Source organism: Thalassophryne amazonica, chromosome 19, assembly GCF_902500255.1.
Source record: "Thalassophryne amazonica chromosome 19, fThaAma1.1, whole genome shotgun sequence".
Lineage (NCBI taxonomy): Eukaryota > Metazoa > Chordata > Actinopteri > Batrachoidiformes > Batrachoididae > Thalassophryne > Thalassophryne amazonica.
In genome coordinates, this window is record NC_047121.1 from 35,967,007 (window position 1) to 35,990,331 (window position 23,325).

The 23,325-nt window shown below is 41.7% G+C and overlaps 2 protein-coding genes across 2 annotated transcripts; both read right to left on the reverse strand.

The window, feature by feature from the left end:
* Positions 1–477: 477 nt before the first annotated feature.
* Positions 478–15,072, reverse strand: LOC117531762 (ensconsin-like). Its single transcript, XM_034194882.1, has 15 exons — positions 14,604–15,072; positions 12,650–12,751; positions 12,390–12,455; positions 9,533–9,696; positions 9,322–9,424; positions 9,027–9,143; positions 8,235–8,386; positions 7,895–8,016; positions 7,595–7,803; positions 5,718–5,883; positions 5,469–5,637; positions 5,207–5,311; positions 4,962–5,012; positions 4,614–4,791; positions 478–940 (listed from the first exon to the last, which is right to left on the reverse strand). Exons 1-15 carry the CDS (start codon positions 14,728–14,730, stop codon positions 930–932), a joined length of 1,842 nt encoding a protein of 613 aa, XP_034050773.1. The 5' UTR covers positions 14,731–15,072; the 3' UTR covers positions 478–929.
* Positions 15,073–18,963: 3,891 nt separating this feature from the next.
* LOC117500608 (pre-mRNA-splicing regulator WTAP-like) lies at positions 18,964–22,828 on the reverse strand. Its single transcript, XM_034159342.1, has 5 exons — positions 22,799–22,828; positions 19,621–19,676; positions 19,473–19,531; positions 19,227–19,333; positions 18,964–19,146 (listed from the first exon to the last, which is right to left on the reverse strand). Exons 1-5 carry the CDS (start codon positions 22,826–22,828, stop codon positions 18,964–18,966), a joined length of 435 nt encoding a protein of 144 aa, XP_034015233.1.
* Positions 22,829–23,325: the final 497 nt, after the last annotated feature.

The following is a 23,325-nucleotide window of genomic DNA, read 5'->3' on the forward strand; positions in this document are numbered from 1 at the left end:
TTACTTATGAGTCCAAGTAGTTGCTTGTGCATGGCAATGGTCACATCCCAATAAACTGCACTGGCGTGTGGGCTAAACTAGGTAAGGGTAGCACACAGAGAGAGATTCTCTGTGATGAAGTTTGCTTTACTCCCATATCAGTGCATGAAGACTGGAAACTTCCAGAATGGACCGTTGAACAGATGAAATAATGACATCAACATTATATGCCCCCCCACAATTTTTTTTTTTTTTTTTATGTGGCTAATGGCTTTTTTGAAGAAAAGAACTTCTCAGAAGTATTTATACCAAACTGGGTGATTGTACTCGTATCATCAACTGAACAATTCTTACACTTGTCTGTTGCACTATAACCAAAAAAGCTCAAACTTCACTTTGTAAAGTGATTATACAATATCAATCAAAGCAGCGTCAAGTTAAAGAAAGAAAAAAAGATTTGTGCACAGCATAAACAATCACAAAACTTAAAGCAAAGTCTTTGGGAACTAGATTTCTTAGCAGCATTGGGAAATGAAAAATCGGTGGAGGGATCTAAAAGTTAAAATCTTATTTGTGCAAAAAACAGAGAAAAGAAATTAGACTGGACAAGAACAACTATTAGGAGTAAGCAAAAAGCATATGGCTTTCTTACTGTGTGATTGTTAAAACGGCTCCTACTGCTTCAAACACTGCACTTTCCTGCAAACTATCATGGCTACTGCCTAAATTTACACTATGACTCTGACACAGACACAATAGCTTGGACACCTGCCATACTGCTTGCACAGTTGTTAAACTGTTAAAGAGAGAAAAGTAACTATTGGAACTGTTGACGTTGCATTGAGGCTGTGATTTACATGGTCTTGCAGGGGGTTGAAGGGCAGCAGAATGGCTGTACTTTAGTGAGAATTCCAGCAAAGTGTTCCCACATCTGCCCACTTTGAAGGCCCTCAGATGACCTCTGATGAAAGCAGAAAGAAATAGATTATTCATTGATGGCTGTATTATTAAGGGTAGGAAACATTGCAATCACCTCAGATTTGGATTTCTGTCAAAAGTCATGTTGGAAATCATGTGACTTTCATAACTGAATCTGCCACTATGGTGGGTAAGACGGCAATGAATCTACTTGCTCAGTGCGCAAATAGGTTATATGTTCGCTACTTGGGGTGCAGGATCCTGACAGTTTGTCAATTGAACCCCCCCGGCACACAAACTATACAACTATCAAGTAAAACTGCTTCAACCCGCTCATTAATGAGCAGACTGTTAACAAACAGTGGTCTTACATTACACTGATTCAAACTCCTAACCAACTTATAGATTTTAGCAAATGTAGAGGAAGAACAAATGACCACATATGAAGATGATAACTGATATCAGGACTCCCCCGACCCCTGCCCGACCTCAACGAGATAACCCACATACACATGCACCTACACACACAGCTGAGTTACAAACATTGTTAATCTAACTTATCTTCCAGTTTATCTAAGTTTCCTGACTCTTCCTAGAGCTGGTCGCCCGTCTAACCTGAGTGATCGGGGGAGAAGGGCCTTAGTCAAGGAGGTGACCAAGAACCCAATGATTACTCTGTCAGAGCTCCACCATTCCTCTGTAGAGAGAAAACCTCCCAGAAGGACAACCATCTCTGCAACAATCCACCAATCAGGCCTGTATGGTAGAGTGGTCAGATGGAAGCCACTCCTTAGGGCCCCTTCACACATAGTACGAATCGGGCTGGCATGAACAAACCCGCTGCAATTTCATGCACGTGATGGTGTCGTACATGAGCATGCTTGAAGCACACGTGTTGTGGGAGGAGCTGACACTCTGGCAGACCACATGTGTACTCGGCAACTCCACAGTCGTGGGGGCACTTAGACAAATTTCACCGCCAGCTCGAAAGTGATTTGTTTGCTGACTGTTTTCATACTAATAGTACGAATGGCCACACATTTTCTAAGTGCCAAGCGAGCGGTGTTAGATGTTCGTGTGTGTCACCTGGAATTTTGCCGACACCTGCTGCGAGAGGGACTGAATGGGCTCTCACAGGGCAAACTCTGTCTTTCATTCGCTGGTGTGCACAAATAGTTGTAGCAACAGGTGTACAAGGCGTTAGAGGCAGCTCCAATTTTACATGTATTGCAAAAGATTCCTGCTTCATGTGCAAATCATGCAAAATTTGACCACATTTGTACTATGTGTAAAGGTAAAAGGCACATGGCAGCCCACCTGGAAGTTGTCAAAACCTCAAGGACTTTCAGACCATGAGAAACAAAATTCTCTGGTCTGATCAGACAAAGACTGAACTTTTTGCCATGAATGCCAGGCGTCATGTTTGGAGGAAATCAGCACCATCCCTACATTGAAGCATGGTGGTGGCAGCATCATGCTGTGGGGATATTTTTGAGCGGCAGGAATTGCAAGACTAGTCAGGATTGAGGGAAAAATTAATGCAGCAATGTACAGAGACATCCTGGATGATAACATGCTCCAGAATGCTCTTGTCCTCAGAATGGAGTGACGGTTCATCTTTCAGCAGGACAATGACCCTAAGCACACAGCTAAGATATCAAAGGAGTGGCTTCAGGACAACTCCGTGAATGTCCTTGAGTGGCCCAGTCACAGCCCAGACCTGAATCCGACTGAAAATTTCTAGAGAGATTTGAAAATGGCTGTGCACTGACACTCCCCATTCAACCTGATGGTGCTTAAGAGGTACTGCAAACAGGAATGGACAAAACTGGCCAAAGATAGATGCACCAAACTTGTGGCACCATATTGAGGAAGACTTGAGGCTGTAATTGCTGCCAAAGGCGCATCAACAAAGTATTGAGCAATTCATCCATCCATTTTCGGGTCGCGGGGGCAGCAGCTCAAGCAAAGCCGCCCAGACCGCCCGATCCACACACGCCTCCCCCGGCTTCTCCGGGGGAACCCCAAGGCTTTCCCAAGCCAGCCGAGAGACGTAGTCCCTCCAGCATGTCCTAGGTCCCTGGGGCATCCTCCTAATGGGATGTGCCCGGAACACCTCTCCAGCGAGGCGTCCAGGGGGCATCCAGAAAAGATGCCTGAGCCACCTCAACTGGCTCCTTTCAACGTGGAGGAGCAGCGGCTCGACTCCGAGCTCCTCCCGAGTGACCAAGCTCCTCACCCTATCTCTAAGGGAGCGCCCAGCCACCCCGCAGACGAAACTCATCTCGGCGACTTGTACTCGCGATCTCATTCTTTCGGTCATGAGCCAAATCTCATGACCATAGCTGAGGATCAGATGTAGATCGATCGGTAAATCGAGAGCTTTGCCCCCTACTCAGCTCTCTCTTCACCACGACGGTCCGATACAGCGACAGCATCACTGCAGATGCTGCACCGATCCGTCTATCAATCTCACGCTCCATCCGTCCCTCACTTGTGAACAAGACCCCGAGATACTTAAACTCCTCCACTTGAGGCAAGGACACTCCACCGACCTGAAGAGGGCAAAGCACCTTTTTCCAGTTGAGAACCATGGCCTCGGATTTGGAGGTGCTGATCTTCATCCCGGATGCTTCACACTCGGCTGCAAACCGCCCCAGTGCACGCTGAAGGTCCTGATTTGACGAAGCCAACAGAACCACATCGTCCACAAACAGCAGAAACGAGAGTCTGTGGTTCCCAAACCAGACCCCCTCTACACCCTGGCTTCACCTAGAAATTCTGTCCATAAATATAATGAACAGAACCGGTGACAAGGGCCGCCCTGGCGGAGGCCAATGTGCACTGGAAACAGGTTTGATTTACTACCGGCAATGCGAACCAAGCTCCTGCTGCGGTCGTACAGGGACCGGATAGCCCTTAGCAAAGGACCCCGGACCCCGTACTCCCGGAGCACCCCCTACAGGGTGCCCCGAGGGACACGGTTGAACGCCTTCTCCAGATCCACAAAACACATGTGGACTGGTTAGGTGATCTCCCATGAACCCTCGAGCACCCGATGGAGGCTGGTCCAGTGTGCCGCGACCAGGACGAAAACCACACTGCTCCTCCTGAATCCGAGGTTCGACTATCGGTCGAATTCTCCTCTCCAGTACTCTGGAATAGACCTTACCGGACAGGCTGAGGAGTGTGATCCCCCTGTAGTTGGAACACACCCTCCGGTCCCCCTTCTTAAACAGAGGGACCAGCACCCCGGTCTGCCAATCCAGAGGCACTGTCCCCAACCGCCACGCAATGTTGCAGAGGCGTGTCAGCCAAGACAGTCACACAACATCCAGAGACTTAAGGTACTCAGGACGGCTTTCATCCACCCCAGGAGCCTTGCCAACGAGGAACTTTCTAACAACCTCGGTGACTTCGGCCTGGGTAATGGATGAGTCTGCCTCTGAGTCCCCAGTCTCTGCTTCCTCTTCGGAAGACGTGATGATGGTATTGAGCAAAGGGTGTGAGTATTTATGTACATGATGCACTGTATTGAACATACATTCATCACCTATCCTTCAAGTCAGAAAGTCCAAAATGAGAGAAAATTAAAGAACGGGATTAATGATTTGTGAGTCGTGCTAACCACTGTGAACAATTGTCCAACAATATGGTGAATCATGTAATCTCATGGTATCAGACACATCACACAGACACATAAGGTTGCGTCTTACCTGCACGTTGGTGGGTCTGGATTTTGTCCAAACTGGCGAGAGTTCTCAAAGACCTGCGTTCCTTGAAGGCCACAACAGGTACCATGTCCTCATCAACGTTCATCTCCAGTTGTGAAGGCTTCAACCCCACTGGCATGTTCACATTTTGTACCAGCTTTGTGTCTTCTGGTACAGAATTCTGGTGGGGGGCGGTTAGCAATTACTCAAGGACAGGCTGTGACTTTCAGAAGTGTATTTGATATTAATTTGCAATAACAGTATTAATTTGTGATAAAAGTCATGAGACCCTATTGGTGAGTGTGTGTGTTGTTTTTGTTGTTAAAAAAAAAACAACAAAAAAAAACTTACTGTATCTGGTGATTCTGTCCTTCTGGTTCGGCGCATGATCTCCTCAAGCCGCTAAAAAAAAAAAAAAGTTTGCAAATAATGCTGATATGTCTCTGCTTGTGCAGTTATGTTGAAAAGATCAGGCTGGGTAAATATACAGGCTTTAAACTTATTAATATTCATGAGTATAGTTGACGCATAAATAGTTTTGCAGCCATACAGTAATCTAACTTTTATATTGTAATCATTTTCATCATTACATTCACCTTTTTTCTTGCTTGTCGCTCTGCCTCTTCTTTCTGCACACGCATTTCTCGTTCTTGCCTCACCTGTTCCTCTTTTGCCCTCTCTTTAGCTTGTTCCTCCTCTCTCTGAATTAAAAACCAGCACATGTAGCAGAAATAGAAAAACAAACTAAATCTGAGATTAATTAAATCATTAAACTTAAAAAGCAGGCATGTTTGTGATTACTAAAGTTCAAATTCACTCTTGTGCTTTTATCGGAGAGAACGTGTGAAGCTCTTTCACCTGTTTCTGGAGAAGAGCAGCTTCCCTCATAGCCTGGGCTCGCTCTTCTTCAGCTCTTTTCTGCTCCTCTTCCTCCCTTCTCCTCTTCTCCTGTATCAGACGCTGAGCTTCAGCCTGTTGTTGTGCACGCTCTTCTGCTCTCCTGCGCTCCAGTTCTTCATGATTCCTTCTGGACAAGTCATACATGGAAATAATTTTTTTAAACGCATTCACAGCTTACAATATGTAAACATTTTTTGTCCTTCTTACCTTTCCACCTTCTGTCTCTGCAGGTGGTCCTGATCCTCTCTCTCCCTTTGGACACAAGCTTCTTGCTTCTTTTCAGCCAAAAGATGCAAAGCTTCTTGTGGGTCCGTGGTCTCATCGGAGCACCTGAACATGATTCCAGGAGGCTGTGGAGGTGAGTGAGCACAACCTGAAGAGATGGACACAAACTTTATCACAGGCTATATTTAAATAAATATAACGCAATGCTAAAATACCCTCGGCAGTATGAGCTTTGTGTTCTTTATAATTTGCAGTTGTGTAACTATTAAGATCCTGTTGTCTTACATACAATTTGTACACGTTCAATGAAGCCCCTCTATTAATCAATTATCAAAAACAACATTTACATGTGTGTACATGAGCTTTTGACAAAAGCAGAAGTTATGCAAACCACGGAATATTGGTAGGTCACCCTCTGTGTATTTGCTGGTATTAATGAGACAAATTCAACTCCATTCAGGGTTTTCACGTATCCCATTATCCCTTGCGCGCTGGAGAGTCGCTGCAGTCAAAACAATATAAAGAATCCACATGATGACAATGCTGCAAAATGTTATCAGGTCACAAAAAGAGCGTTTTCAGTTTTAGAAATGTTTATTTCTCGCTATATTTTACATAATACATGACAAAGAGGATATATTTACACACAAATGAAAGTGTTTTGCAGCTAGCTACCAGCCTGTGACGTCACCATGCTAACATCCATGAAATAAGTTTAGAGGTGTTATTAGGTTCCAAAAACTGCGTTTTTGGTTTTAGAGATGTTTATTTCTCGCTATATTTTACATAATACATGACAAAGAGGATATATTTACACACAAATGAAAGTGTTTTGCAGCTAGCTACCAGCCTGTGACGTCACCATGCTAACATCCATGAAATAAGTTTAGAGGTGTTATTAGGTTCCAAAAACTGCGTTTTTGGTTTTAGAGATGTTTATTTCTCGCTATATTTTACATAATACATGACAAAGAGGATATATTTACACACAAATGAAAGTGTTTTGCAGCTAGCTACCAGCCTGTGACGTCACCATGCTAACATCCATGAAATAAGTTTAGAGGTGTTATTAGGTTCCAAAAACTGCGTTTTTGGTTTTAGAGATGTTTATTTCTCGCTATATTTTACATAATACATGACAAAGAGGATATATTTACACACAAATGAAAGTGTTTTGCAGCTAGCTACCAGCCTGTGACGTCACCATGCTAACATCCATGAAATAAGTTTAGAGGTGTTATTAGGTTCCAAAAACTGCGTTTTTGGTTTTAGAGATGTTTATTTCTCGCTATATTTTACATAATACATGACAAAGAGGATATATTTACACACAAATGAAAGTGTTTTGCAGCTAGCTACCAGCCTGTGACATCACCATGCTAACATCCATGAAATAAGTTTAGAGGTGTTAATAGGTTCCAAAAACTGCGTTTTTGGTTTTAGAGATGTTTATTTCTCACTTTTACATAATATACGAGAGACATGCATATAAACACAAAGCAAAGTGGTTCTGAAGAGACCAGCCACTGATGTCACAGTGCAGCTCTACTCTGATTGGCTGCCATCCCCCGCCACTCAAAAACAAAACGGAACAGATTCAAACAAAATGTGACTTTTTAACCTCTTAAAATCTGTCAAGGTTAGCCATCTTTGAACTTGTCCAAGGTCTGTGTCCCAAGAATGTTCCATGTGAATCTGAAGACTGTGGCTGTAATAGAACTGGACTTACGGTGAACACAGACAGACAGACGGACGGACATCAGGTCTTCGCAATACCCGATGTCCATATGTTGTATTAAAATAGAAAAGAAAAGAAAAAGTTTCAAGAAGAATGTTGCTTTCCATATGCATACTTTCACCTTCTGCCACAACTGATGCTTGTGCCTCTGTATGCGACAGGTTTGAACACGGAGTCTCATCCCTCATGTTCTTTGGATGACCTACAGCTGATGTTCTGACAGGTCTCGAGTTACCAGGATAGAAAGCAAAACCACAGATGGCAAAATCTTCCTCAGGGACTGACGGAAGCTCCAGCTGCGCCGGTGCTGGATGCCTGTTGACAGATTTTCTGGGAGTCCCAGGGAACAACAGCAGACGTCTATTTTAAAATGAGTTCAGTGTGAATATCCAGTGGATGCACTGGGTCACATTTTACTTACCGATCAGGTGAGCATGCTGCTGTTTTATTGTGAATGATTGTGGCTGGTTTCACAGAGGGGTTAACAGCAGGCGATCCAGTGTCTGAGCACTTACCAGTATCCTGAAGTCTTGATGGTTTGACCTATTTGGAAAACGCAAACAAATTGTAATCAGAAGTAATCTTCCATTTTATTATTATTATTATTGTTCTGATTATTTTTATCATCATTATAGTTGAGTTAAAAAGCTTACTTAGCTAAATAACTGATACAACTTCTTAACGTATTATTTCGCAACAGAGCAAGTAAACATATACAATGGATTAAAAAACAAAAAAGGAGGACAGCAGCTAAAATTTACCTGCACCAGATTGACACCTCTCTGGTGACTGCTTCTGCTACCGACGATGCCAGATGTCCTACGCTGGGCTGAAACAGACTGCTGCTGTGGTTTGGGAGGTGTGATGGTATTCATGGAGTGGAATGAAACTGCACGGCGACAAACATGGACAGCTGAGCCAGTGTTTTATGTCATAATCATGGGAAATTGAAGAAATTGTAGGAGTAGCAAAAAGGATGGAAATGTGAAGCAAGTGTGTAGACACAAAGGAAAATTGTGTGGCGTTAGGAATGAATGAGCCTGGAAAGGTTGTTGTCATGTTAATGCAAGAGAAAGGGCCCTATCTTGACAAAGGGTGCAAAAGTGACCTGTGCAGAAGGTGTTAGTCCATTTAGGGGCATTTGAGTGCACTTTGTTGTTTAAGTGGTGAGAAATACATGCTATCTGCAGACATGCAGAATGTACATGTGTTGTTAAGTCACTTATGTAAGGCGCGTCTGAGTGTTGCGCTGTTCGTACTGCACCACCTGTTAGACATTTCAACCAGGTTGAAATTAGCAGTGACACCTGGAATAGGCTTTGCACCCGGTGCAAGACAGGGCCCCAAGTGCTTCTGAAGCAGTTAGTCTTAAATTTTTTAATATCTTAAAGCTGTAATCTGTAAATTTTTGTCATATAAACTGTACAGATTTTCACATTTATGATCAAACAGTTACAAAAATAATGTGCAGTCACTTTCCAAAGTGTGTAATACTGATTACAGCATTATAAGTGATGACTGACTATTGAGTTAGTTCCTGTTATTGTGAGTACCTTCTGCTCCCGAATGGCAACCAGCGCTTTTGCTTCTGGCCAGATAAGAGCATGTGGGGGTAAGGAGGCGACTGACCAACTTCTTCTCCCACGGTGTCAGTGGTAAGTGACGTGGCACTAGTGCATTAATCAGTATAAAGTTTTCAGTGCAGCTCAAACACAAGATAAGGAAAGGCCAGAACTGTTAAGATACATGTTACAAAGAGATCCTGTGCAGCAAGTTTAGTGTTATGTTATAACACCTTAGAGCACAAAGAGAGAGAAACAAGGTGGATGTGGATCCGTCCTGGCTTACCACCAGACTTGCTGATCTTCCTTCCTCTGGAGTTTTGACTGACGTTCTGTTGAACCTTCTGGCTCTTCTCTATGGTCTTGCGCACTGCAGATTCATATCTCTCCTTAATTCAGGAAAAGAATCTTCAGTGACAATTTTATAGAGGCACCAAGTGACAAAATCAGCAGCCTCACTGAAAACAAAAAAATGACTTTGAGCCATCAGCACCCACCGTCTCCTCCCGCTGTCTCTGCTTACGCTTCTCTTCCACAGCAGCACGTCTCCTCTCCTCTTTCAGCCTCTGCTCCATTAGTTTCTTCTTGCGGTCCTGGAGCTGCTGTTCATAGTAACGTTTGGCGCGCTGTTCCCTCTCCAACCTGCTCAGTTCTCGAGAGGCTGAGGAGAAACATTTTAACCAGTACTAGAAAGACTCAACTGTGGTTTATATCAAACTTCACAGAAAGCTATGAATTGTACAACAGAGATCAGATCCAGATCAGACTTATCATGTGACAGTGAGTGACGGTCTGCACCTCACTTTCAAATATGAGAGTGATTGGGGCACATTTGATTACAATGTAATATAAAATATACATTAAATGTCATTTGCAATGTTAAAGTTAAATGACCACAAAATCTGTAATCTGGATCGGATTTAGATCAAACATTGTCAGTCGATAAAGGATACCATCCTACATAATGCTGTCAAATGTGAAAGAAATTTGATCTTTTTTGACAGAGTTATGAATTTTTGAAAATTCATTCAATGTTAAAGATAGGGACTTTTCCAATTTTCCAAGATTTTTCCTGGCTTTGACCTATGACCTTGAAAATGTAATCAGTTTTTGCCTATCAGGATATGAATATTCAGTAAAAAAAAAAAAAAAAAATCATAATGATATATGAATATTTTGGGCTCCAGGCTGCTCACAATCAAACAGAAACAAACAGGCAAAAATATAACCTCCTCCAGCTTCTTTGGCGGAGGTAAAAACAGATCAAAAGACCAAAAAAAGACAAGACAAACAACATGAAACCAAAGACTTCCCTCTTGTACATGTCAAACCTTTTTATATGTTCCAAAAGGAAAACCATTTATGGACAAGTGCAACCAGACTGAAGAATTCAACAGGCCTTGAGTCACACCATCTTGCTGAGGATGATAGACAACACAATCCTTCACCGACTTCTAAACTATATGTCATATCACTGATGCATTCTGGTCACCCAGTTCTCTCTCTCTCTCTCTCTCTCTCTCTCTCTCTCTCTCTCTCTCTCTCTCTCTCTCTCTCTCTCTCTCTCTCTCTCACACACACACACATAAATAAATGGGAAAAAAAAAACCCCAACAGTTTAAATCTATAATCAAGAGATGCCTTCATGAATGAAAATACTCTCAAATAAAAATAGAGAGGGTTCCTGACAAGATCCAAACTATTGGACACAACTTAAGGAGGCTGTAGGTTTGGCAAAGTATCTAAAGGCAGGAAACTTGGCATTTGGTGATGTTCATGGGTTCCGGAATTCAGACAGTCTTTGACTACAAAGGGTTTTAAAGCAAACATTGTACCTGTCACACTAGATGCCGAATGCCGACTGAATGAAAATTCGACTTCCATTCGTGCAATGTCGAGATGGATTTGAAAACCTCCGACAGCTAGCTCAGTGCATTCCAAACAGTCGGGCTCATTCGTGCGGCCAGCCCAAATGTAGAGTACATGCTCCCAGCTCTCAAGGTGCGTTTGAGGTGGAAAAAGCTTGAACGGCGGTCAAAGTGCAGTCTGACTGCATTCTAAGCATCTGAAATGGCATTTCAACAGCATTCGGAGCATTCTGATTGTGTTTGAGGGAACCTTGAAATGGTTCAGGCACGCCAAATACTTCCAGCACGTCCTGATTGTACCCCGGATGAGCCGGAGGTCACCCCGGTGCATCCCGTTCAGGACGCGCAAAGTACATATAGTAATGTGCAAAGTCTGTGGCATGCAGTCATTATATGCACTAGATGTGAACACTGCACAATCACACCAAAAACACTGTGTGTCACTGTGAGTCAAAGCATCTCAGAGCTGTGGAGCTGTCATAATGGCTGAACTATCCGCTGCGCCGTAAGCTGTCATAATGGCTGAACAATCCGCTGGGCATGTGTGTGCTCATAATAGCCTATTGTCCTGCTGTGCGTGTGTGTGCTCATACCATCTGATCGCTTTGCTGCACATGTGTGAACCCATTTGGACAGCAGACGGGTTCACACGGACTGGTGGCTTTTGCCAGTAATAATGGCTGTGGGCGCGCACATCTGTGATCTCATGACCATAATAATCTGATGACATGCATCACATGCACTCCAGTGATGCAATAGTCAGGAGACTCTGGTTTACAAGTAATCAGTTCATAAGCTGCATGTCATTTGAAATCCAGCAGTGAGACACGGCAGGTCTTCAAAAGAGTGGACCACAGTGCTCACTCTGCAATGCCTCTCTCCTTGCTTGCCTTCCACCCAGACCTCGGGTGGCAATCGGACTGCACACTTATGGCATTCGTGTGCATTCTGCCGGCATTGCGGGGATTTGTGCTGTGTTCTGGCTGCATTCAACCTGCACTCTAGGTATTCGTACTGTGTTGCGGGCACGTTCGACCTGGATTCAAGGGCTGCTGCATTCCAAATGTGCGCAAATCATTCAGGGCGGATTCGGCACACATTCTAGGTATTCGAACGGCATTCATACACACCTGTCCGAATGTCTGTCCCTCCCGTTCGCCCTGATTCGGCCTCATTCATTCTAAGTGTGATGGGGCCCTTAACAATAAGACTTATAGTTACATTAATTTATCCAATTAATTTGGCCTCTAAAAATGGATGGTCTGTGTATAAAAATGGCTGAAATATGTTCATGGTTAATGCAGTATTTATGTTAAACCCTTTGACTTAAAGGTATAAGCCTACACTTCAATGGCACCATGATTGTATCATTTCAACTCTATTGCGGTGATGTAAAGGTCTCTGCAGAATTACAAACATTGTGTCACTATCAAAATAATTATGTACCTAAAACTGTACCAACAGTACAATGCAGGTGTTCACATACCAAGTAATCTCTGGTGCTCTTCTCTCCTACCACGTGCCAACTTTAATCTCTCATCAACATTAGAGCCTAGGAATGACACAGAACAGCCATTTATACCAACAGAAAACAATGCAATGTGACATGAAATATGAAATACAGATTAATAACTTCATACTTTACAAGCAAGTGTAATAACAGCATGACAGGTAAAGAAGTCTTATGACATCAAAATGATAAAAGTGACAGTGTAACAACCACGACTAAACAGAGCTGTGACCAACCTGCAGCGGCACGTGGACTCTCTGTTTTGCATATTTGGGCAGAATTGACAGAACTGGTCATTTTCTTCACCTGGGAATTTCCTTTCATGTAAGTACAATTTTCTGAAAGGAAGAGAAAGAACAACATGATTACCATTGCAACATTTTCAAAATAAAATATGACACTCAATATTCCATTGACATTATGAATTTTTGCCAGGCAAACTTTTCTGCAGCACATTAATTCAACTCAGTTTATTTGTACCATGCCAAATCACAACATCAATCAGACCCAAGTCTTGTGAAGGCCCAAGGTGCTTCACAAGACTCAAGTCTACCCACCCCCTGAGCAAGCACATTGACTGCAGTGGTAAGATAAAACTTCCTCGGGTGTTTTTTTTAAAATTATTATTATTACAGAAAGAAAGTAGACCAGACTTCGTACTGGCACAGCCACCAAGCTTGGAGTCCCTGATTAATTTAAATCGGTTCTCTATCATCAACTAAGATACAGTGAGGGACATTTCAGGTCAAATGTTAAAATAGCTGCTTGTGGTCATTTACAAGTAAAAACAAAAACAAACTGAACTGGCTCAAACTTAGACTAATTTAAGCCCAAGACCTACTTTCCAACCTCTGTGAATAACATGAGGCAGCAAGGAGCCTGTTAGACAGAATCAAAGGTTAAAATTGCAGTTTCTGCTCATTTTCAGGAACCAGAACGCCAAGACCGTAGTCACTCATCCTGACCAATGAGGTCTTGGAGAATCATAAACTCAATCTAATAACATTGCTGCCATGTTAAAGAAAATCACACTAAATGACAACTAAGTATGTAGATGAGAACTGAGGGAGGAGAGACAGCTTTTGTGACAGGCGTCATTAGATGGACAACAAATGCCTCATGACGCCAACAGCTCATCTGGCCTTTAACCCAGGATGAGCTAAAAAAATTGGAGCAAATGAAACTTGGCTTATCAGTAGTTTAAACCCACTCAAACCCAGTCAAAACCACTTTCCTATCCGTAGTGGTTCCTGAGATATGGGGAGGGGTGACTCAACAGGGGTCAAATGTTGAAACTAGCTTCTGGACCATTTTCAGGAATAATATTAATTGAAGGAGAGTCTCTAATGAGGCTGGAAAGCAGATTTTGAGCTTGAATGACTCAGAGACTCTCCTTCAATTAATCATAAGACTTGATCAGTGGGTGAATTCACTTATTTTTCACCATTACCATGTTAAAACCTCATGTTCAATTACAGATGCTAGAACATTAAGGCTGTCACCAGAAAAAAATAAAATAAAATACGAAATAACATCTACAGAAGCACACTAGATGTCTCCCCGCCCCCCAAGGCTTTTAATATGACCTTCAATCTTTTAATTAGTCAGCACAAGTCATACAATTCTACATTTCAATTCATCTTTTAGAAAACCAATGTGCTGCTGGTACCCAAAAACCACACAAACAAATTTGAGGGGGGCGGGGGGTAATCCACCACAGATTTGTGATTTAGGCCTACATGGCTTTTGGGCCAATTGCAAATGAAAGAGCCATTACAAACTGTCAGTGCATAAAAGGCAAAGAAAACATGCTAGCACCTGACCAGGCCTCCTGGAAGATGCCTGATACAAAGAAAAATGGTGAAGACACAATGGGACCATTCAACTGATGAACAGTATTCATACTTTTGTGGAAAACATTACACAACAGCTCAAGTTGTCTTCAATGGTCTGGGGCAGTGTTAAGAAGCAGATGATTTCAAGTGTGACATGTTTGTAATTTGTCATCAAAAGTGCCAGACTGCAGAGTTTTGGCTCTGAAAATACCTGCCATGAGAGCAAATAAACACAAGCACATGAATGTATGGATGCGATCGACAGTGATGCTGGCTTGCATCCAATGAAAGCGTTGAAGCTTTGAGTTGTTCACATATTATAAAAAAGCCATTTTATAATGAAAAACAGACTAACCTCTTAGTTTTCCTAAACCATTCCCCTTCCTCTGGTTCTCAGCGGTCCACGCAGCAAACGGCCCTGGCGATGGAGGGATGGAACTCTGCTTCTTCTGCACAGCCATGATAGGTACTGAGCCTGGCATACCAATGCTCTCACTCAAAATCCCTCTCCTTTTCCTCCTCCTCCTCTGAATTTCTATTTCAAGATGCCTCCGGGTCCTTGCTTTCAGTTCGTGCTGTTCAGGGAGCTGCCCTCTGCATCAGCTGCTTGCCCATCTGCTCAGCAAATCAAGAGAAAAGCATGAAAACAAAGCATCCACTTGTGTCCTTATCCTGTGGATTAGAGGTAAATCAAGGCCACATCATTTTTAGGGTTATAATAGTCCACTGAGGTTTCACCACGCAATCATAAAAAAAAGCTACTCTCCCTTTAAAGATGTCACCCCTGTGAGCTGTTCTGCTTTACTTGAACACAATGCAGTTGTATCACTTTAAATCACCCATCACACTCCTTTGCTGCCGAGGCAGTCAAAATGATGCTGCATTTCCTGGACTGAAAACTGAAGCAAATCAGAGGCCATGTCATCATGAATAATAATTAGAAGCGACCGCAGTTGTGAAACACACACACATGGCTGTGACGTGAGCTCAGTCTGATGCAGTCTGTCCCCAACAGAGAACGCAAAATGGATTTTTTAACCCTATAATCTCTTTTCATGAATGAAACGGTACAACCAATAGATGGAAGCATTTCTTCCCAACAATGACAAAATAGATACTACAGTACTCTACATATTTGAACCTAACTCTTTTGGCTAAACATGTTTCAAATTAAAATACCTGATTACTGATTTATTTTTGTTCCAATTATTCTTTTGGTGTTATCTGACTGCATTTATGCTTTTTATCATCTTGATGCTGATTTATTTGATTTGTTTTACAGAATTATGAATTTTTTTCCAATGCAGAGGATAACAGATGTGTAATTCTGATTTTATGAATGAATAATATCATTCCTGATATCATGTGGATATTTTAACTAAAATACTTAAAGTTTTTAAAAAGGTGACTTTGAAGAATTTAACGTTTTTATTATTGTTATTCAGCAGCACAGTATTTTTTTTTTTCCATAACTGAGACTCTACCAAGGTTGGAAATTAAATGACAGCAGCTGTGTTAAACTTTCAAACAAAAACAGCAGCACAAGTCCTTCATGAGTAACATTTTTTTCCTTATCACTGTTAGTTTGTCCTTACTGACTCCTCACAGCAGTGGAGTTTTTCTTTAAGGTAATTACATCTGAGCCCTATACTACAAAACATCAACCCATTTTGGACAACATGTGAGTCTGCAGTCCTACAATTCTGATTCCTTTTACATGAGTTTGTGGAAGTCTGCGTGAGCAATGGCTCACACAGGTGTCACAAAGCTGGTTCACATCCCCTAAATGTGAGGTGCACGCATGTCTTCCTTTGCTAAAAGAGGATGTTGCACAATGCTGGTCTGTGACGCTGCTCCCAGTCTCCCCATGGGGTACGATACAATCTTCTGAGCTGGGCTCGTGCTACACGGCCCATTTGTCGCCCTCCTTCCAGAGACTTTGTTGTATCCAGTTTCTGGATGTTCTGGGGTTGCAGACATGGCTGCAAAGCAACATGCCAGCTCCTGACGAACATCCTTAAGCTGCTGCTGAAGAGTCAAGATCGTAGTCTGCATGCCCTCCACCTCCTCATCCAGCTGAATGATGAACTCTTTCAGTTCTGTCAAAGAATTCCAGAAGATTATTTGAGATATGGCGGGACAAAGTTAACATCTGAAAGCACACAGCTTACACCAAAGACCAAAACAATGAGAGTTTAGAAATTTAGGCAGAGGACAAAATGTTTCTTTGGGGTTTTCTTTTCTTTGTTCTTTCAGAAATGTATCAATGCAGACATTAGGTTATACATATAATAATACTTAGAAGCTGCTGCACATTAAATGAAAGGTTTGGGGGGATACCTTCTTGGCTGCTCTTCAGTTGATTGCTGTATGTCTTCTGCAGGACAAGCTCAGCCTCCAGCTGAGCGATGCGACCCTGGGACAGTTGTCGTCGAAGTTCCTGGTTCTCTTGGATCAACATCCAACACTTTGCCGTCAACTTCTTCCCCGTTTGGCTGCATTTAGCACTTTGCAACCTGACACGATCCTTCGCAAGTCATACACTCAATGACTAGAACACATGTACGTTTAAAGAAGTACATCGTCAGGTTTTGCTCAAAGAAGCTTGTAGATAAACTCTAAAAACTGTTACTGTGTTCTACTCAATTTTAGAAAAGTAAAAATATTAAGCATATGAGTACTTTCCAATATTCTGAATGAAATTTACCAAACAAATTAAGTACATTTCATAAAATATGATTTGTAAAGCAAATGCTAATTTATTTCAATGAAATAAACTGAAATAATAAATGTAAAGTTAAGATAAAATTAACTGTTAAATTTTTAGGCATTCAATTTGGTATATCCAACTCAAACAATCAATTGAATGTGTTTCAGAGATTTTATTAAGTCAGTATAGCTGTTTCGTTCTGTGATATACGTATATACGAGGTCTGTCAATAAAGTAACGGACCTTTTTATTTTTTTTTTAAACTATATGGATTTGATTCATATGTTGTTATGTCAGACAAGCTTGAACCCTCGTGCGCATGCGTGAGTTTTTCCACGCCTGTCGGTGACGTCATTCGCCTGTGAGCACGCCTTGTGGAAGGAGTGGTCCCGCCCCCTCGTCGGATTTTCATTGTCTGGAAATGGCGGAATGATTTGGACTTTTTTTCCATCAAAATTTTTTCAGAAGCTGTTAGAGACTGGCACCTGGAAACCATTTGAAAAATTTATCTGGCTTTCGGTGAAAATTTTACGGGCTTCACAGAGAATAAGGACTGTTACTACAGCTTTAAGGACGGCTTTATGGACACTCGGTGCGCCGTGCTCTGAGCTGCGACGACGAGGCAGAAAACGCCAGATCATTTCTAAGCTGATGGCTCTGTGGATACGAGACCATCGTGTGCACTTTCTCTGGTTATCACAAGAGCTGGACATCAGCCATTTTCTGGCAGATTTCACTTTTAACAAAAGATTTTGTCATGGAAAGTCGCACGGAGGCTTCGTGCGTAACGACAGATTTGCTGTTTGAGCCACACAAAGGAACACCTCCGTTTCGGCGTGTCATGGGACAAGTTAGGACAAGCCCAGCTCTCCACAATTTCTCTGATACTTACTGGACTGGTAAGCATTGAAAGCCGAGATAGGCATGTCCCAACTTGTCCCATGACACGCCGAAACGGAGGTGTTCTCTGTCTCGCTCAAACAGCGTATCGGTCGTTACGCACGAAGCCTCCGCGCGGCTTTCCATGACAAAATCTCTTGTTAAAAGTGAAATCTGCTGGAAAATGGCTGATGTCCAGCTCTTGTGATAACCAGAGAAAGTGCACATGACTGTCTCGTATCCACAGAGCCATCAGCTTAGAAATGATCTGGCGTTTTCTGACTTGTCATCGCAGCTCGGAGCGCCGAGCGTCCTTAAAGCTGTAGTAACAGTCCTTATTCTCTGTGAAGCCCGTAAAATTTCCACCGAAAGCCAGATAAATTTGTCAAATGGTTTCCAGGTGCCAGTCTCTAACAGCTTCTGAAAAAATTCTGATGGAAAAAAAAAAACCCAAATCATTCCGCCATTTCCAGACAATGAAAATTCAACGAGGGGGCGGGACCACTCCTTCCACAAGGCGTGCTCACAGGCGAATGACGTCACCGACAGGCGTGGAAAAACTCACGCATGCGCACGAGGGTTAAAGCTTGTCTGACATAAAAACATATGAATCAAATCCATATAGTTCTAAAAAAAAAATAAAAAGGTCCGTTACTTTATTGACAGACCTCGTATACAGACCCACTAAATTACGTTTTAGAGTGTTCTTTCTGTTGGCTAACATTTATACATTCAGGTTAGACTTTAGAGCTAAAGCCATTTTTAGAATTTTGCCAACATACTTATACAAAATTGAGTGACGTCATACAAAATATGACAATTATCACAACACAGGAGCAGACAGCGATTTATAGTAGTTATACTGCAGAAATAGTCATTTGTAATGAAATATTCTAATATTTTGAGATTATTTGTTTTTAGCTGTTGGATATATTATCAAAATAAAAATAAAAACTTGAAACGTTGTTTATATATAATGAGTCTAAAATACAACTTTCTAAAATGCTGAACTTTTTCATCCTGTTCTAATTTTAAGAAGTGCACCTGTATAGCACTTCTGCCAGTTTCCCACAAGATTTTGCATTCTCCAATAGCAGCGGTATTTGGCTATAAGTCTTGGCGTGGTTTACCTATCAGGTGTAAATTTCCCAGTGCGGAGTTCATTTTGGGCCTGCTCGAGTTTGGCTTTAATCTGGTCCAATTCACACCTCATTTTACGGAACAAGAGGTTGATAGTTGGGTCCACATCAGATGCCGGGAGCTGGGTCAAGCTTCTGTGCTGAGCTCGCTTGAGATACCGAATCTGCGTCTGCATAACAAAGAAGTGATGACTAGAGAGTACATCTGAAACAATATGTCAATGTCATATGCTTTAAAGGTCACACTCACACAACATTTCTGCAACTCCTGCTCTTTGCTGGGAAGTCTCATTATTAAACTCTTCTCTCTCCGTGTCAGTTTCTCCTCCAATTCTTTCAAGTCGGTCATGCTGTTGGCTGTATAAAAGAAAATATTGAGTGACGAATATTGAAGAGGAGCTCCAGCAGTGGTAAAAATACCTGATAACCACAAACAATACAGTTAACAGAATTGTCGATACTGGCGTGTTGTGCAGATAAAAATTAAACAACTTACAAAGTAAATCTGAATATTTTCTTTCAAGCGTTTTAACATAGGCATCTTCTTGTTTCCACCTAATGAGCAAGAAAAGTAGCTCATCAATCAAAGGCTACATTTCTCAGCTTCCTCATTTATGGCACATAATGCACACTGACAGAAATACCTTTTGAGGAGTTCTTCTCGGGACAAGGTTTTAAAGTCATCATCACTGAGACGAACCTACATGAAAATGACAACAAATTAGGTTTTTATGTCATATACAGTATTCCACAATCATTTTGCACATGCAAGGTTTTTGGGGGAAAAAAAGGAACGATACAGTGCTTTATGATTTTTCATTAGTTTGTCAACAGAAAATAAATATGAAGTGTGCAAATGTTTTTACACAGCAAAAAATCAAATGGAAGACTTGTGCATTTCATGAATTACACACACTCATCTTCAACTACTTAGTCCAATTAAGGGTTGCAGGGGGCCAGAGCCTATCCCAGCAGTCATAGGGCATGAGGTGGGGTACAGCCTGGACAGGACGCCCGCCAGTCTGTCGCATGGCCGCATATAGACAAACACATTCACACCCGCACACACACCTACAGACAATTTAAAGTTTCCAATCCACAGTGTCTTAAATAAACTAGCCAAAATTGAGGATTTACTTTTTAACTTGATAACTGAATTATCAAGTTAAAATGTAAATCCTCAGTGATGTCTTTGTACTTATACACAGCTACTGTGTATATGGAGCAGAAGCAATCTCTGACATCTTCCTAGTGAATTCTGGAATTCAACAGGGATGTGTTCTGGCTCCTTCTCTGTTCAATACTTCCATGGACTGGGTGTTTGGTTGGGGTGTGGAGAACAGCGGCATAGCACCGTTATCAGCAAGGGATGGTTTACTTTGTGGACAATACTGTGATCTTTGCAAAATCAGTGGATGCCCTGATTGCAGCACTTGACAAGCTGAGAAGAAATGATTGATTTTCCACTTTCCTGGATCAAGACCAGATTCAAGCTTTCAGTGATTTCCCAAACTCTCCCATCAGATGTGTATCTGTGTGCCATAAAAATGACAAACTTTTAGAGGCATTCACTTATCTCAGTAATAATATTCATGGCCCTGAGTCCACCATCTTGAGGTGGAGACAAACCTGGAAAACACTTATGGACACACAATCCCTACAGAGGTGTTTGGCGATGGCAATACTTACAGTGCCCTCCAAAAATATTCGAACACTTGGTATTTCACACATACACTCAACAAAAATATAAACGCAACACTTTTGGTTTTGCTCCCATTTTGTATGAGATGAACTCAAAAATCTAAAACTTATTCCACATACACAATATCACCATTTCCCTCAAATATTGTTCACAAACCAGTCTAAATCTGTGATAGTGAGCACTTCTCCTTTGCTGAGATAATCCATCCCACCTCACAGGTGTGCCATACCAAGATGCTGATTAGACACCATGATTAGTGCACAGGTGTGCCTTAGACTGTCCACAATAAAAGGCCACTCTGAAAGGTGCAGTTTTGTTTTATTGGGGGGGGGGGGGGGGGGACCAGTCAGTATCTGGTGTGACTACCATTTGCCTCATGCAGTGCAACACATCTCCTTCGCATAGAGTTGAAGAGAACACCTCTCCAACGTGCCAGACCCCAGCGAATGTGAGCATTTGCCCACTCAAGTCGGTTACGACGACGAACTGGAGTCAGGTCGAGACCCCGATGAGGACGACGAGCATGCAGATGAGCTTCCCTGAGACGGTTTCTGACAGTTTGTGCAGAAATTCTTTGGTTATGCAAACCGATTGTTTCAGCAGCTGTCCGAGTGGCCGGTCTCAGACGATCTTGGAGGTGAACATGCTGGATGTGGAGGTCCTGGGCTGGTGTGGTTACACCTGGTCTGCGGTTGTGAGGCTGGTTGGATGTACTGCCAAATTCTCTGAAACGCCTTTGGAGACGGCTTATGTTAGAGACATGAACATTCAATACACAAGCAACAGCTCTGGTTGACATTCCTGCTGTCAGCATGCCAATTGTACGCTCCCTCAAATCTTGCGACATCTGTGGCATTGTGCTGTGTGATAAAACTGCACCTTTCAGAGTGGCCTTTTATTGTGGGCAGTCTAAGGCACACCTGTGCACTAATCATGGTGTCTAATCAGCATCTTGATATGGCACACCTGTGAGGTGGGATGGATTATCTCAGCAACGGAGAAGTGCTCACTATCACAGATTTAGACTGGTTTGTGAACAATATTTGAGGGAAATGGTGATATTGTGTATGTGGAAAAAGTTTTAGATCTTTGAGTTCATCTCATACAAAATGGGAGCAAAACCAAAAGTGTTGCGTTTATATTTTTGTTGAGTATATTTTAATTTCTTTATGCCATTTCAAATACAAAACATAAAAATTTCTAAAATTGCCTTCCTTAAACTCAAACTGAAAGAAAATCTCTACAACTTGATAAATTAATAAAAAAAATATAAAAGCCAAGATGATGAGTTACACCTGTAAATAATCAGTTTTATTACCAGTTTTCTTCAGACAAGTCAGGGGATGGATACATGAACATTTCCAAATCACTGAATAAGTCTTTATTTACATCAATTATAAAGAAATACAAACAATATGACACTCTATGGTACATCTGTTTGGAGTAGATCTCAAAAACTGAGTGACTGTGCAAGGAGAAGAGTGAGGAAAGCCACCAAGACACCCAGACAACCCAGAAGAAGTTAAAGGTTTCTCTGGCTGTGATTGGAGAAATTATGCATAGTGCATGTTTTGCATTTTGCATCCCCAGTTATACAGCTTCATGATAAAGTGGTATAAATCCCAAACGGCCTCAGGCACTGTTCCAGGGTGCAGTTGTGCATCTTGCATATAGTGAGCTGGCATATGAATGAGTGAATGTGAGGCATCATTGCAAAGTTCTTTGAGAGTCCACATGAAATGGAAAAGTACTATATAAATGCATTTTAATACTAAACTTTTTATGTTAATAGTTTTATACATTAAAATCTGTACTGTACAGCCGAGAAATGCAATATATATATATCATTTATTTATTTCAGGCCAATACAACATACAAAAGACATTTCATTTGTGCAGGAAGACTTCACAATTGACAGTAAAATTGGGATTTTAAACCCAGCAACAAATAAAGTGACACTTATTTCATAAAATGGACTTACTCAAGCACAACAAAAAACTTCACAGTCACGGTGGGTGTTTTACAGTTATTTTTCTTTTAGAAAACTCTTAATTAGAATAAAAAGATTAAACGATTAATTCAAAATTACCAATTAACTTTGCAGATGAACCCTAACCCACCTTTTTTGGCAGAGGTTCATCTTCTGGCATCCTGTCGGCAGCGAGTAAGAATAACTACAGCAAATTAAAAACAAACAATTATTCTTCTACCAATGTTAATTTTAACGTCGCTTGACGCGTTTCTGAGTTAGCTTAACTTCACTGGGGAAGACAAATGCCTGATGCGATATTTGATGTGAAACTCGATCCATGCCGAATCCGATTCATAACACATTCAAAGCTTCAGCACATGTCTCAGTTGTGTTTTGAAACAGGATCACTGCATTCTTTTTTTTTTTTAATAAGAAAATATCTATTGGGAAAAAAAAAAAAAAAAAAAAAAAATATATATATATATATATATATATATATATATGTATATATATATAAAAGCAACAAGGCTCGAGGCTTAATTATACAAGGCTAAAGAGTTCAGGACCACTGCATTCTGGTACAGGGATCATCTCAGTACGTGACGTAAAGTTACCCCCGTACCATATCTGCGCATGCGCAAAAAACAGGTCTTTTGTTCTGTACCGAGTTTACCC